General features: G+C 41.7%; 1 protein-coding gene across 8 annotated transcripts in view; it reads right to left on the bottom strand.

The window, feature by feature from the left end:
- Nucleotides 1-14,641, bottom strand: part of ARHGAP12 (Rho GTPase activating protein 12) — a 287,089-nt gene that overhangs the window by 199,706 nt on the left and 72,742 nt on the right. For all 8 annotated transcript variants that reach the window (XM_029588589.1, XM_029588588.1, XM_029588591.1 and 5 more), the window contains exon 3: nt 5,945-6,208. In XM_029588589.1, coding sequence (XP_029444449.1) covers nt 5,945-6,208 — 264 coding nt within the window. The remainder of the gene's footprint in view (nt 1-5,944; nt 6,209-14,641) is intronic.

Below are 14,641 nucleotides of genomic sequence, written 5' to 3'. Positions count from 1 at the left end.
ACTGCAATGTTGGAAGACTGTAAGCCCTTCATCTCTGCAACTTCAGGTAAATAAAATGCGGGAATGGAAAGCTATTGAAGACTTAAATACTAAACTGATGCATAAAACAAAGTATAGGATATACTTCAGCATAGGGAAAGTAAGACAAAATTGTATAATGAGTACAATAACTATTGAAGGTGTGCTAATGAATGAATGAGTGGGATGTGTTTTAGGTTTTGCCTACTGCTATAGCAGTCTCTGTTAAGTTGAAATGTGGAGACGAATGGCTGTTATTCTGTGACTATATATTTTCTGTTATTGTATGCTCTGCATATTAACACAAAGATATGTTGGGGAAAATAAAACAGAATATCATAATGGCCATTCTCACCATTTTCTAAAACATCCATCAATTAGCCCCAATCGATCTACATATCCCCCTCCAATTACACCATTCCACAAGACCGAAAAGAGATGCTTACAAAGGATCACTTCAAGTACCTCCAGCCAAGACTACCAGACACATCACGCTCAGAGATCGGGCATTCTCCACAGCCGGTCCAACATTATGGAACTCCATTCCCCCGGATCTTAGAATGGAACCCAACATCTCAACATTCAAGAAAAGACTCAAGACGTGGCTGTTCACGCAGGCCTTTCCTAACTCCAATTCCATCTAACTTCCTTCTTTCAACACGCTCCGCTAGCATTAGCGTTAATAGCCACCTCTTACAATGTTATTTATACTTATATATAACTATCTGATCTTCATTTCCCTTCTCATTCCAAGTTATTGTTTTCCTTGTTATATGTAACTGCTTTTCTGCACTATTGTTTAAATGGTAATTGTTTAAATGTTTAAATGGTAAAGTTTATTATAATTACACCCCTGTTTCTTGTGAACCAGCATGATGGGACCACCGTCTTGAATGTTGGTATATAAAAAAGTTAAATAAAATAAATAAATAATGCCTCCATATCACTCTATGGTGCAACCACAATTTGAATAGTGTGTTCAGTTCTGGTCACTGCATTTCAACAGACATGCACTAGAAAAGTACTAGAAAAGTTAAATAGAAGGGCAACCAAAATGATGAAGGGAATGGAATGTTTTCCCTGGGAAGAAAGTCTAAATGAGATTAGGACTTCAGTTTGAAGAAGAGACAGCTGAAAGGAGATATGATAGAGGTCTATAAAATAAAAAGCAGCATGGAATGGGTGAACACAAATCAGGGTGGGGGGGGGCATTCACTAAACAAGGTGATAATGCCTTGTACAGGTCTTGGTGAGGACTTACCTGGAGTATTGTGTTCAGTTCTGGAGCACTGAAGCCCATAACTCAAAAAGGATAAAGACAGGATGGAGACAGTCCAGAGAAGGGCAACCAAAATGGTGTGGGGTCAGTATCAGAAGACTTATAAGGAGAGGCTGAAGGATCTAAATATTACATCGAAGCCTTTAAAAAAAAAGGAGTTAAAACATGGCTATTTAACCAAGCATTTAATAGCTGAATTTAATTGTACTTATGTGTTAATTGATATTTGCTCATGGATGTAAACCAACGTGATGTTATTACATGAATGCCGATATACAAAAACTAATAAATAAATAATTCACTAGAAGAGAGGAAGTGCAGGGGAGATATGATACAGACCTTCAGATACCTAAAAGGTTTTAATTAACTTTGAACCTTTTCCAATGGTAAGAAATCAGTAGAACTAGGGGTCAACTCAACCAACATCAGGAAATATTTCCTTCAAGGAGAGTGGTGGATGCCTAGAATGCCCTTCCAGAGGAGGTGATGAAGATGAAAACAGTCAAAAACTTCAAAGAGGCTTGGGATAAACACTGTGGATCCCTAAAGGCTAGAGGATGGAAATGAAGAAAAGGGTGCATAGGGATAACTTGCTGGTGTGGCGGTTACTAACCTCAACCAATAAGCTTTGATGCTTCTTATGCAACTGCAAAATTGCTCTCCACTAGGGGAAAAGGGGAGTTGGATTCAGACAAGGAGGGCCCCAACATTTACAGTCTGGGGAACCGATAAGCATGGGTGTAAACTTTCACAGAGCAGCAGTTACTACCCTTAATAGAAAGCATGTTATTACCTACCCTTAACCAATAAGTCTTGATGATTTTGACAACTATAACATTGCTCTCCGTTTTGATGGCAATGGGGGAGCTTGGGATGGAAGCGGAATTGGATTCAACCGACAACCAACATACCCTGGCTTTTACGGTCCAGGGAAAAAAAGCACAGAATTGCTAAGAGCAAGTCCATAAGCAAAGCGTGTCAAAAAGCACTATCTGAATTTTCGAGATGACTCATCACCCATCAAAAATGTGGCTAGCAGTACATTTTTATGGTTTATTATAAGGCTTGGGGATAACTGCACAGAACGGCAGTTGCTACTGTAAGACGTTTGCTGGGCAGACTGGATAGAATATTGGTCCTTTTCAGCAGTCATTACTATGTTAGGGGTTTTGGGGGATTCTGTCAGGTACTTTTGACCTGGATTACCCACTGCTGAAAAATAGAATATTGGGCTTAATGGCTAATCTTATGTTTTTTGGAGGCTCTAGAGCACACTCTCTAACAACATAAATGGGAGAGATTTGAACCATCACTCAAAGCGATATGGAGCATTTCCAGTTCTGCATGTGTCTGCTGTGTTGATTCAGTGATGACTTGCATCCATGCTTGCAAAGATGGTTGATCTCCAATGCATCAAATGGTCAGCTTTCATTTGCTTTGAGGTCTTCAGTAGAATGTGACACATCTTCGATGCAATATGCTTTAGTTGCTTCGGTGTATCCATGGTTTCAGTGCATCTTTTTTTATGTTTTGGATGCACTGTGCATCAAGCAGTCCAATGCAGTCTGCTTTGCTCGATGCAGCGCTGTGTGTCAGAGACTTAAATGCTCCATGTGTCCATTACTTCAAAAGGTCCTGATGCATTTTTCTGTGCTGTTACTTTTTCTCAATGCTGCAATGATTTTCTCTTTGTACATGGGGGTGATTGCACTGAGTACATTGAGGAGTCTCTGTGCTTCGCCATGATAGTTACTCTGACCATCTCCATGTACCTTGGCTGTTTAGGGCTCAATGCACCTTGGGCCGTCCAGGCCAGGTCATCACAGTGTAATGAAATAGAGGATCTGCTTCTGCTGCTTTTTGAAAATAGGGAAGAGTGATAACAAAGCAGACCTGCTCTTGCTCCTGGGCCTGAAGCCAGCTATTTTGGCTGCTCTTGACTGTTGGGATCTCAGGGACATCCAACCACATGCAGGTTAGTTTAGTTGGTCATGGTCTAGGTCACACACAGCGGTAAGAGACATAATAGCCACCAGTTTGGGACATTATCTGACCACAAACGCAGGTTCTGAAGCCTCTGGTGGTATTCTTCAACAATATCTGGAATCTTTGAGTAGGTTTCCACAGTCAACCTCTAAGTTTTTCTTTTCTTTGCACAATGCTGAAAATAGCACTGAAAAGTGCTGTTGTGGATCACTGGTAACCAGCAAGTGTGGGAAAATTTGACTATGGAGAAGATACGGAGAGAGACAAAATACATCCGTGCGAAGTACATATGAAAACAGACTGAGGAAACAGAGGCAATGCCTGGCGGGAACTCCGGCACATGCTCAATTCATCCCTGCTTATTGATGGAAAATATTCTTTAGTGAAGATATGTATAGTGTTTCTTAAACAAAGCTGTATTGTGGCTCAGTTTCTAGAAAAAAATTTTAAGATCACTATTGATTTTCATACTTATCACAATGTGGTGTATTTGTAGTCCTGTTCCTTCCACTAGAAATCTGCTATTTAGATACCACAAGCCAGTACTGGACTGAAGTCTGCCTCCAGAAACTAAGTTACTTGGTAGTTGTGAATTAATCTAATACTTCTTAGCTGGCTGTTCTAATATGATTCAAGGAAATTGTTGATTGGACTTACAGGTCTACATAGGCATGTGACAAAACCATGCACATACTAAAGAGGGCAGATAGTAGGCAGTCTTCAATTGTTACCACCACAAAGGTTTTGAATTGAGCGACCGGCAGATCTGCATTTTACTTCTAGTTTTAAGTAGCATCCAAATTTGCCAAAAAGTTAGAAAACCAATTTGTTAAAACTATAATATAGAAGGCAATTTTCAAAGCCGTATATCTGGGTAAATAGTGATTTGGCTGGGTAAACTAGTCTATCAGAAAACAACCTGCCTCTACCCATTTAAAGTATGTGCAGGCTTCTACAAGACATACTTTTAACTAGGTTAGAGAGGCTTTACTAGAAACATTTAGATCAAGGAAGTAAAATATCACATGTAAATGGCATTAGCGTAAGCATGCATGCTATTTTAACCCCTCATCCACCCCCATCAATAGTCAGTTCAAAGTACATGGGCATTTATCACATGCATACTTTATGCTAGCTAATTTCAAAGATAAACTCTCCAGGTAATTCCTCTTTGAAAATTAGTTGCAAGTTCATGTGCTACTTTGCAGCTGTGTGGGCTATTTGAACATTGATCCCCAAGAGAGTCTAATCATTTAGTAATAAAGCATGAGAAAGAAAAGAGCTACATGGTTACTTTCAGGCAATGCCAAACGCTAAAACCATTATATTGTTTTGCCTGGGCTCTTTTAAACTTAAGCATTTCTCTGTAAAGAAAAATTGGAGCAGTGTGAAATTATCAATAATAAATGGCATTCAGGCCAACTGTAAGGAAGTTTCCATTTAATGTAACCTTTCACACCTGTTAACCAAGAAAATTCATTCTTATTGCCTGAAATGAACAGCTTGACTTACATCAGTCAAATATGTCTATTCTTAATCCTGAAGACTACACAGGCACACAATTGTTTTAAGATAGAACAAATAACCTGATAGATTTAAAAATGTTTTCTGAAGATGATACAAAGTACTATTTGTACTCAGGCTGCAATTATACATGTTATTTTAGAGAACAGAAGCATAATTGCACAATTCACTCGCAATATTTGTTTTTCAAAATGTTAAAACAGATTGTATTAATCAATCTAACAGTTCAGTTTATCATCAGTGTAATCTATTACATAAATAGCCTCACTTCTATATAAATGTAATGAAAGTTCTTTACTCTTCATTCTTATGTTTCTTCGTTGAATTATAAACATGCTGTAATTTCAAAGAGCTTATACCCCAAGAGAAGCTGTCAGGGCTGGTAACATGAAAACTTGAATATGTCCAGTAGATTAATCTTGCTAGCATATAATGTATTCATCGCCACCTATTTGGTTAGGCACTGAAATGTTTCAGCTTTTCTGCTGTTTAACCTTCACTACGAAAATTTCAATGATTTAAAGCTATGGTATACTACACAGCAATGGCTGGCATCCAATACAAAATATATTTAAATTTAGTATAAAAACAGGAGATATTTTAGTTCTACAGATATTTCATGAAGAATACATTTAAATACACTAACAAAATTAATGTCAATATATCTAGTACATGAGTAATTTTTTTTCCATAAGTGTTCTGAGCACTGGTAAAGATTTATGTTCTGATATTTATAACCATAATGCAATCACAAACCTAGAAAGATGACCGCAGAAAAAGACCAAATGGCCCATCTACTCTATCCATTCATCCAATTAATTTAGCTTTATAATTCCCATCACTCCCTTAGAGATTCCCTGAATTTATCACCTGATTTCTTGAATTTGGATGAAAGATATACAAAATGAAGCAAAGTCCGAGGTGGGAACCTTTACAGGGCACAAAGTGAGTGAGTGAGTGAGAGAGTGTGAGTGTGAGTGTGTGTAGAAATGGATATGTATGCTACCCTACCATTTCCTCTATGCTCACCTAAGTTTTTTTTTCTTGCAATGTTTTACATCTGTTTCCAGTCCATTTCTGTGTTTCAATGAAAGAAAATGGTTTTGTTTTTTTGAGAGAGAGTCCTAAGTACAATACCTCATTATCAGCGTGGTTCGGGGGATCCCCTTTGATTCCACTTGTATCTCGAGTACAACGAGGTGGTTTCCAGGTTCTTTCCTGTGTTGCTCTATTGTAATAGTATGAACGCCCAGTATTGTCTGTATGGGTTTCCCAGTCTCCATTAACTTGGACCGGAGGACTATTTGGAAAAGGTGGAAGTGCAGACTGTGATATTTTCAGTTCTTGCAAGTTTGCATATACTGGCGACTCAGACCTTCGTGGGGCTGGTGGAGTAGTTGGCTAGTGAGATTAGAAAAAAAAAAGTGATTAAAAAATCAAAAGCAAAACTTAATAGATCTATTTCAAAAAAATAAATGATTCATTAAAGTGCACACAATTCAAAAGTAAATGACAAACTATTTCCATGAGAGCCTGTATAAATATACTTAACCATTTAGCAAACCATATATTGTGCTACATGAAATAGTTCCTAGCTTTACAGTAGCATTCTGTGCAGAATGCATGACATTTAGCAGTTGTACTGTAAATTGTACATAAAATCAATCAAGAAAATTGCTCAATGGTTGCTATTATCAACTGAAGGTTTATAACAGACAGAAATAAGAATGCGCTAGAAGGAACAGTTCCCTAACTTTACAGTAGCAGTCTCTGCACACTGCATAACATTTATAAAACTAAAATATGTTTTCAGCTATTACTGTATCTATACTTCTGTATTCAAAATTAACTGCAAGCAGCTGCAGCTTTTAAGGTGCTATTCACGAGTATTTTTCTACAAAAGCCACTTCATTTTGTTTTTTGAAACAAGGCCAAAAACTAATGAGTTATTACTGCAGTCTTACTTTGTGTGTTATCCTCCATAATGCACTCTGCTCAGTCAGCACAGGATCCCATGGCTACTCTGCATAAATAAAAATCTGAACCACGGTCCAAACCAAGGCAATGCATGCAGCCATTATACCACCTCAACAGCAAAAATGTTATTGTAAACAAGTAGATGGCCTGTCAAAAATAGTAAACCTTAATTGCCCTCAATTTCCTGCACACGAGTAACGAACTATGTTCGTTTTGTAGCTTGGAACTAAAATGCATTAAACCAGTGTTTGTTTCATGTATCCATACATCCTACTCCACAACTGCCAAGTAGAAATATATTTCAGGATCCCTTAGAAAATGAAGCAGAAATAAAAACATGCAATAGCTTGGCTGGATAAGTGTCTACTCTTGCACTTCTGCAGCAATCCTAAATACTTAAAGTTCTGATATTACCAATTGCCTTCAAAAGCACATACCAAGTGAATTGGCCCCACCTATATTAAACTATCCTGATTCTGTAGGGAGATATCCCATGTTTTACCACTGAAAGCACCAAATATGAATCATAACAGCCAAGAAGTATACAGACAAGTATACTGACAGGCCAAAAACAGTCACAGCTAAAGAAAAGAAACTTTGCCCAGATGAGAACTTTAAACCAGCACTGAAGGATGCCCAGATGAGAACTTTAAACCAGCACTGAAGGATGCTTATCAAGATCTGCCTGTTTATAAGCACCTGTGAAAATAAAACCATGGCAGAGGGACAATACAGCCACTTAAGCTCATAAGTTGAAGTCCAAGACTGGCCAAGGAATGTCCAGAGTCAGAAGGACCCCCACCCTTGGATGAAGAGGAAGCATTCTGAAATGGAGTAAACTGACTATCTTACTGACATGGCAGGACCCCCCCACCCCAAAAGAAAAGGGGAGGGGGAAAAGGCCTGCAATGCAGCAAAGACCCTCCACCCACTACATGATTATGCATGAGCTTATACATATTTTTCACCTGGAAAGTATAAGAGGGGGGCAAATAAGAAGAGGTAGCGGACCTGAAGCAGCCCAGCACCCCCTGCTATTGAGAAGGGAAGAAGACTAGGTGTTGCCAGGAGATCAGACAGACGAGATGCCCTGATTAGGGTCAGACAGTGACATTGAGTCTGAGGTGGTGAGGAGCGAAGAGCAGCCCGGTAGCTCTGCCAGTTCCAGACCCCAAAGCAAGTCTTCTTCCCTGCCCACATTCTCCAGACCTCCAGCCAGAGCCTGCTTCAAAGGTGAACAGAGGGATATTGCCTGAAGTTGGGACCAGGGGTAAGTAAGTTAGCCATAAGTATATATATTAAGCAGGCTAAGGTTTATTGCATGTTTGAAAACACCCATGGCACAGAAGTTTCTTTAGGTTAAATTGGTGCTTAGTGGCCAAGATGTTAGATAGGAATTGTTATTTATTTATTTATTTATTAACTTTTATTTACCGACATTCGTGAAGCACATCATGCCGGTTTACAAAGAACTCAGGTGGGAGATACAATGAAACAATATAACAATATAATATAATATAACAATATAACATTATAACAAAGTGAACAAATAAAACAGTACAAAAAAAATGAAGCCATGGGAGCCGAATTGAGGGGGGGGAAAAGGGAGGGAGGGGAGGGGGAGGGTGGGCAAGGGGTAGGAGGGGAAGGGGAAAGCATAGTTAGGAGGTAAGGGGAGAATACAAAAAGAATAGGGTGAGACTATGTACAGGAGAACTGTATAGGTGTCATTTAACTACGTAGAATTACGGAGACGTCGAAAGTTGGGGAAGGCGGTAAAACTGGGAAATAGTTACTTCAGAGGGTGTAAAAAAGGGGGGGTGGGGGGGGGAAATAGGGAAGGGTGGCGGCCGGGTGACGCGGAAACGAAAGGGTGACAGGGGGCAGGGAGGAGAAAGGGATAAGACAGGCGAGAGGAGGGTGAGAGGTGGCCGGGCCGAGCGGAAACTGAAAGGGGGGGGGGCCGGGGGGAGAAATTACGTTTGGTTTGCGTCATGGTTTGCGTCAGGGTAGGCCTGTCGGAAAAGCCATGTCTTGACTCCTTTCTTGAAGTTGTGAAAGGATGTCTCTTGGCGTACGGGGGTGGGGAGGGAGTTCCAGAGGGTAGGGCCAGCGACTGAGAAGGCTCTCCCTCTGGTGTGAGCTGAATGAGCTGTTTTGAGGGATGGGGTGTGGAGGGTGCCTGTATGGGTAGTTCTTGTGGGGCGATCGGAGGAGCGGTAATGAGGCATTTCATCGAGCCAGGTGTGATTGTGTTTATGTAGGGAGTTGTGAAGGATGGTGAGGGTTTTGTATTGTGAGCGGAAGGAGATGGGCAACCAATGAAGGTCCTTTAGTATGGGGGTGATGTGGTCCCTTTTACGTGTACCGGTTATGATTCTAGCCATGGAATTTTGTAGAATCTGAAGGGGTTTGATGGTGGAGGCAGGGAGTCCTAGTAACAGGGAGTTACAATAGTCTAGTTTCGTGAGCATGGTGGTCTGAACGACTGTGCGGAAATCGTGGGTGTGGAGGAGGGGTTTAAGTTTTTTTAGGATGTTAAGTTTATAGAAACCCCCTTTTAGGAGAGCTTTGATGTGGGGTTTAAAACTTAGGTTCTGATCTATAAAGACGCCCAGGTCTCTTACAAATTGGGTCTGAGAGAGGGCAGTGGTAGTATTTTGGGGGGGTTCTGTCGCATGGGGAGGGTGACACGTTCAGGGTGATTGGAGATGACGAGTAATTCTGTTTTTGAGGTGTTTAGAGCTAGATGGAGCTCGGATAGTGAGGCGCTTATGGTGGCGAGGCAAGATTCCCATCGTTGCAAAGGTTCGCTTATGGACCCTTGAAACGGGATGAGAATCTGCACGTCATCTGCATATAGGAAGAAATTCAGGTCTAGGTCGGAGAGGAGGTGGCATAGGGGTAGGAGGTAAATATTAAAGAGGGTGGAGGATAGGGATGAGCCTTGGGGTACACCTTGTGTGATCGGTATGCGTGAGGATTCGTGCTTGTCAATTTTTACAAGGTATTCTCTCTGTGTGTGAGGTATGAGGAGAGCCATGAGAGGGCTGTGCCGGTGATACCTATTTCTGCTAGGCGGGTCATTAGTATTTGATGGTTGACTGTATCGTAGGCGGCGGAGATGTCTAATAGGGCGAGTAGGTACGAGTTTCCATGGTCCATACCTTTAAGTATGGTGTCTGTCATGGCCAGTAGTAAGGTTTCGGTGCTTCGGGCTTTACGGAAACCGAACTGTCGAGAGTGGAGGACATTGTGGTCTTCTAAAAAGTCCGTCAGTTGTTTGTTGATAACCCTCTCTAGGACTTTGGATAAGAAGGGAAGGTTGGAAATTGGACGGTAGTTGGCCGGGTCTGTGGGGTCGAGGGTGGGTTTCTTTAAGAGGGGCTTGACTATGGCCAGTTTGAGGGGGTCTGGGACACTGCCTGCGGTGATGGAGCAGTTGATAAGGTCCTTAATAGGTTTGGTGATTGCGGGGGTGATAGAGAGGAGGGTTTTTGAGGGAATGGTATCCGAGGTGTGTGTGGCGGGTTTCATCTTTTTTAGGGTAGCTTCTACTTCTATGTTGGTGGTGAGGTCAAATGCTTTAAGGGTGATCTTTTTGTCATTGGGGATGGGGGGGAGGGGTGTGGTGTTAGCCGGGAAGCGAAGTAGAATGTTGTCGATTTTGTTTTTGAAGTAGAGAGCTATTTCTTCGCATCTTTTGTTGGATATAGTTTCGTTGAGAGTAGGTGTATTAGGGTTGGTGAGTTCTGCGACATAGGTGAATAAGGTGTTTGCATTAAATTGGTAGTCATGGATCTTTGCTGCATGGAAATCACGCTTAGCTTGGGTAATCGCATGACGGTATGCGTGTAAGGCGTTGTTGTAGCTAGCTTTAAGTGTAGTGGATGGTTGTTTGCGCCAGGCGCGTTCTTTAGTTCTTAGGTCTTGTTTCATTGTTTTTAACTTGGTTGAGAACCATGGTTTTCTTTTCTCGCCTTGTGCAATAGGTATTTCTTTGTGAATGATGGGGCATAGTTCGTTGGCTATGGTCTTTGTGAGATTGTTCCAGGAGTGAAGTGCAGTGTCTGGGTTGGTGAGGTCGATGTTGTTGGTTATTTTGTCGAAGGCTAGGGTGAGCTCTTCTGTACTACACTGTTTGCGGAAGGAGATGGTTTTACGGTGATTTTGTGGAGGGTGTGGGGGATTTGGTTTCAAGGGTGGTATTAGTTATCTTCTAAATGCTAAATTCTGCCAAATATAATAAATAAAAGTCTAATTCTGAGGAGAACACATTGTCTTTTTCCTTAACTTAGGATCATGAAGTGAAGTGGGAGGGGAACTCAAAGTGTCCTGTAGCAGACAGGTCACTGCACCCCTAAACTTACAATTCACAAGAAAAGAAATTCAGTATTTGCAGCTTCTCCTCTCTGGTAGGTGGTGCATTTCAAAGCAAAGACCAAACCATGAGTACCAAAGAGCCTTCAAAAGTTGTAGAAAGGCATCAAATTGGGGATGGGTATAGAACAATTGCAAAATACTCGAATACTGCTCAGAGCATGGTCAAGATAATTAAGAGGTGGAAGGTGCATACCCTCCATATGAAGTTGCCATATTAAAATCAAACAAAAAAAAGATATTAGACTAGTTTACTGCCCTCCTGGCCTTCTACTTAAAGACTGCACACCAATAATCAAACTTTTCACTAAATAATTCCCTAACCCAGAGACAATAATAATCTTAGGAAACTAATTTTCATGTAAATGAGTCACCAAGATCTGACCAACATGTTCATAGAAGCAATAGAAGCCTTATGATGGACCCAATATGTCTCTGAAGCCACCCACAAAGCTGGCAATATGCTCAATCTCATTTTTGCAAATCCCAATAATTATTGCATAAAAACTAAACAATCCCCTGGTCCAGCCACCATCTAATCAAGGCAGATCTTATATTCAAAAAACAGATAATGAAAAGCTCTGAAAATATATCCACTCAAACATTCAGAAGGAAAATAAAATCGAATCGCTAGCTAATGCTCTAGAGACCGAAATCTGCAACCTAAACGATTGCAATGAAGCCTTTGATTCATTGGGAAAAAAAAATGTGTAAGAAAATAGCAGTCAAATATTGCCCAATCCAAACCGCAAACAGAAAAAAAAAAAAAAAAAGAGGGTGACTATGTGACCCGATGAGTGAGTAAGCTACAGCTTGACCTCGCTCCCGGTTCCCCCTCCGTAATCAGACTAATTCGGAGCACGAAAAATACACCGTGATGGCTCCACCGGACGCGGGAAGTGTGCAGCCCAAACTAGAGCGTTTTTTTTTACGCGATCAGCGCCCAGGATGTCAGCCAAACTGCAACGCAAAAACAAACAGCTGACACGGCAGCTGGAAGCCAAGATGGCGGACAGGCCACCGAGCCCACAGGCATCAAGCGCGGGGGCGAGCTTGGTGGGTGAAGTAACCAAGGCTGTAGTGCAGGCTCTGGACGCTCGATTCCTGGAACTATCGCAGCAGATCTCAGCCGGCAATGAAACGCTGCAGGAGATAAAAAGGCAAGTAGAAGATACCCAGCAAAGAATATCTGATGTTGAATATGAAACCCAGTCTCTGTTACAGGCAAGGGAAAAGCTCACAAAACAGGTTGCTTCCTTGGAAAACAAAGTTGAGGATCTGGAAAACAGATTGCGTAGGAACAACCTTAGCTTTATGGGTTTTCCAGAAGCACTGTCTGAAAAAGAATTACATCCCACCCTAGAAAATTGGTTTCCAGCCCAATTGGGTCTGCAACCTAGTGGGGCACAGCACTGAAGAAAGAGCACACAGATGGGAGCGAGGCCCCAGAATGCAACCAGACCTCGAGTGGTGATAGCTAGGTTTTTGAATTTTTGTCATAAGACCGCTATCCTGCAAGCTTACCAAAAAACTCCATTTTTGGAATATGAAGGCAACAAGATACTCATATTTCAAGATTATTCGGCAGCAGTGTCTTTAAAACAAAGAATTTTCTCATGTGTGTATTGAACTATTCAAAAGGAAGCTGCGGTTCACGTTGCAATATCCTGCACAGCTGCATGTGGAACATAATGGAGTCTGGACAGTGTTTGAGTCAGCGGAGGAGGCTAAGCATTTCATCTCTGAAACAGCGGACTCGGGGTGATATCCAGGGCTGCTATTTTCTTTTTATTGTTTTTTACTAAGTCTGTGACAATATGCGCCTGCACATTTGCCAGAGAGGCAGCGGTTTCTCAGGGCATATCAATGGGTCAGACAGGTTATAAGTTTATCAGTTGATGGTTTTACATAATGGGAATCTGGAAGGGGAACCGGACCGGATGGAACATGTGGATCTCTATGCCTCCCTTAGATGGAGTGCAAGTAGTTAATGCTAAAAAGGGGTATAGGGACATCTCGGAAGCCCATGTGATTCAGTTGCCAAAATGCCAGCTTATCTGTGTACTGCTATTCCCCCATGTATGGAGTTTCACTCTAAGGAGAAAGCTAAAGGTAGAGGGGGGTGACATTCCCAGGCTGGGGGAGTGTCCCCAAGACTTACATTCCATTAACCCATTGCTAGACATGTGCCTTATGGGCGAGGCTGATTATGGCTGAACAGTTACACTTCATATCTTGGAATATAGCGGGGCTAGGATCGCCAGTAAAGAGGGCTAAAATGTTGCAATCACTACGGAGGCACAAAGCCAAAGTTGTCTTCCTACAGGAAACTCACCTGACTGCAGTAAAGTCTGCTAAATTGGCGAGAGATTGGGTGGGCAAGGCGGTTTATTCCCCGGCAGTCAAATGGAAAGCTGGGGTGGCGATTCTTTTTGGGAAACAAGTAGTGTTCGAACCAGCTCAAACCTTAGTTTATGATGGCGGGAGATATGTCCTAGTCATTGGGAAACTTTTTGGCGTGGAACTCACTTTATGTAATGTCTATGCCCCTAACTCGTATGATCATACTTTTTCAAAAATTGACCCAAAAGTTAATTCTCCACCAAAAGGGACCATTGATCATGATAGGAGGTTTTAATTGTGTAGCAGATCCTGACCTTGACAAGTCCACACCTGTAAATCGTGCACAGAGGAATACCGTATCTTTGCCAACAACTTCATTTAGCTGATGCATGGAGGATCTTACACCCAGAACAGAGAGATTACACACATATTGCAAGGGCCCATAATTCAATGTCCCGTATTGACTATCTCCTTATTTCGCTCTCTCTGTTCCATAAGATTGTCTCCGCAGAGATTGGCTCTGCTGAATTCTCAGACCATTCTATGATCTGGGTAGAGGCTAGATTGGGAGGCCCCCCGGGTGGCCCAACGCAGGTGGGTTTTCCCCTCGTATCTGGCTATGGATAAGGATTTTCAAGTTTATCTACAATCTAAATGGCGAGAATACGCGGAGCACAATGCTCAACATCAAGAAAAACCTTCACTGTTCTGGGAAGCGAGGAAAGCTACCATGCGGGGAGAAATCACGGCATATATAAATTCGCCAGAGAAAATTGGCTAATCAATGCCTATTAGATCTGGGGGAAGCCTTACAAAAGGCGAAGGCAAAATTAATAGCTCAACCATCAGCGGCACATAAACAGACCTATAGGGTCCTATAGGATTTATTAAAATCGTCCATAAATTGTATAAATATGGCAACAAAATGGGCAAACTCTTAGCTAACCAAGTCAGGATGCAAAGGGGAAACGCATTCATTGAGGTGCTGAAAGATTCCATGGGTGTCAGACAGACGGGGGGGGCCGCAGCTACTTGTGCTATCTTCCACCAGTTTTACGAAAAATTGGTTAAATAGACCCTTCTCCTTACTGGAGATAGGGGAGGGTATTGCTGCTAGCCCAACCCATAAAGCCC

The sequence above is a fragment of the Rhinatrema bivittatum genome, chromosome 2, assembly GCF_901001135.1.
Source record: "Rhinatrema bivittatum chromosome 2, aRhiBiv1.1, whole genome shotgun sequence".
Lineage (NCBI taxonomy): Eukaryota > Metazoa > Chordata > Amphibia > Gymnophiona > Rhinatrematidae > Rhinatrema > Rhinatrema bivittatum.
This window is presented reverse-complemented; position numbering and strand designations above follow the sequence as displayed.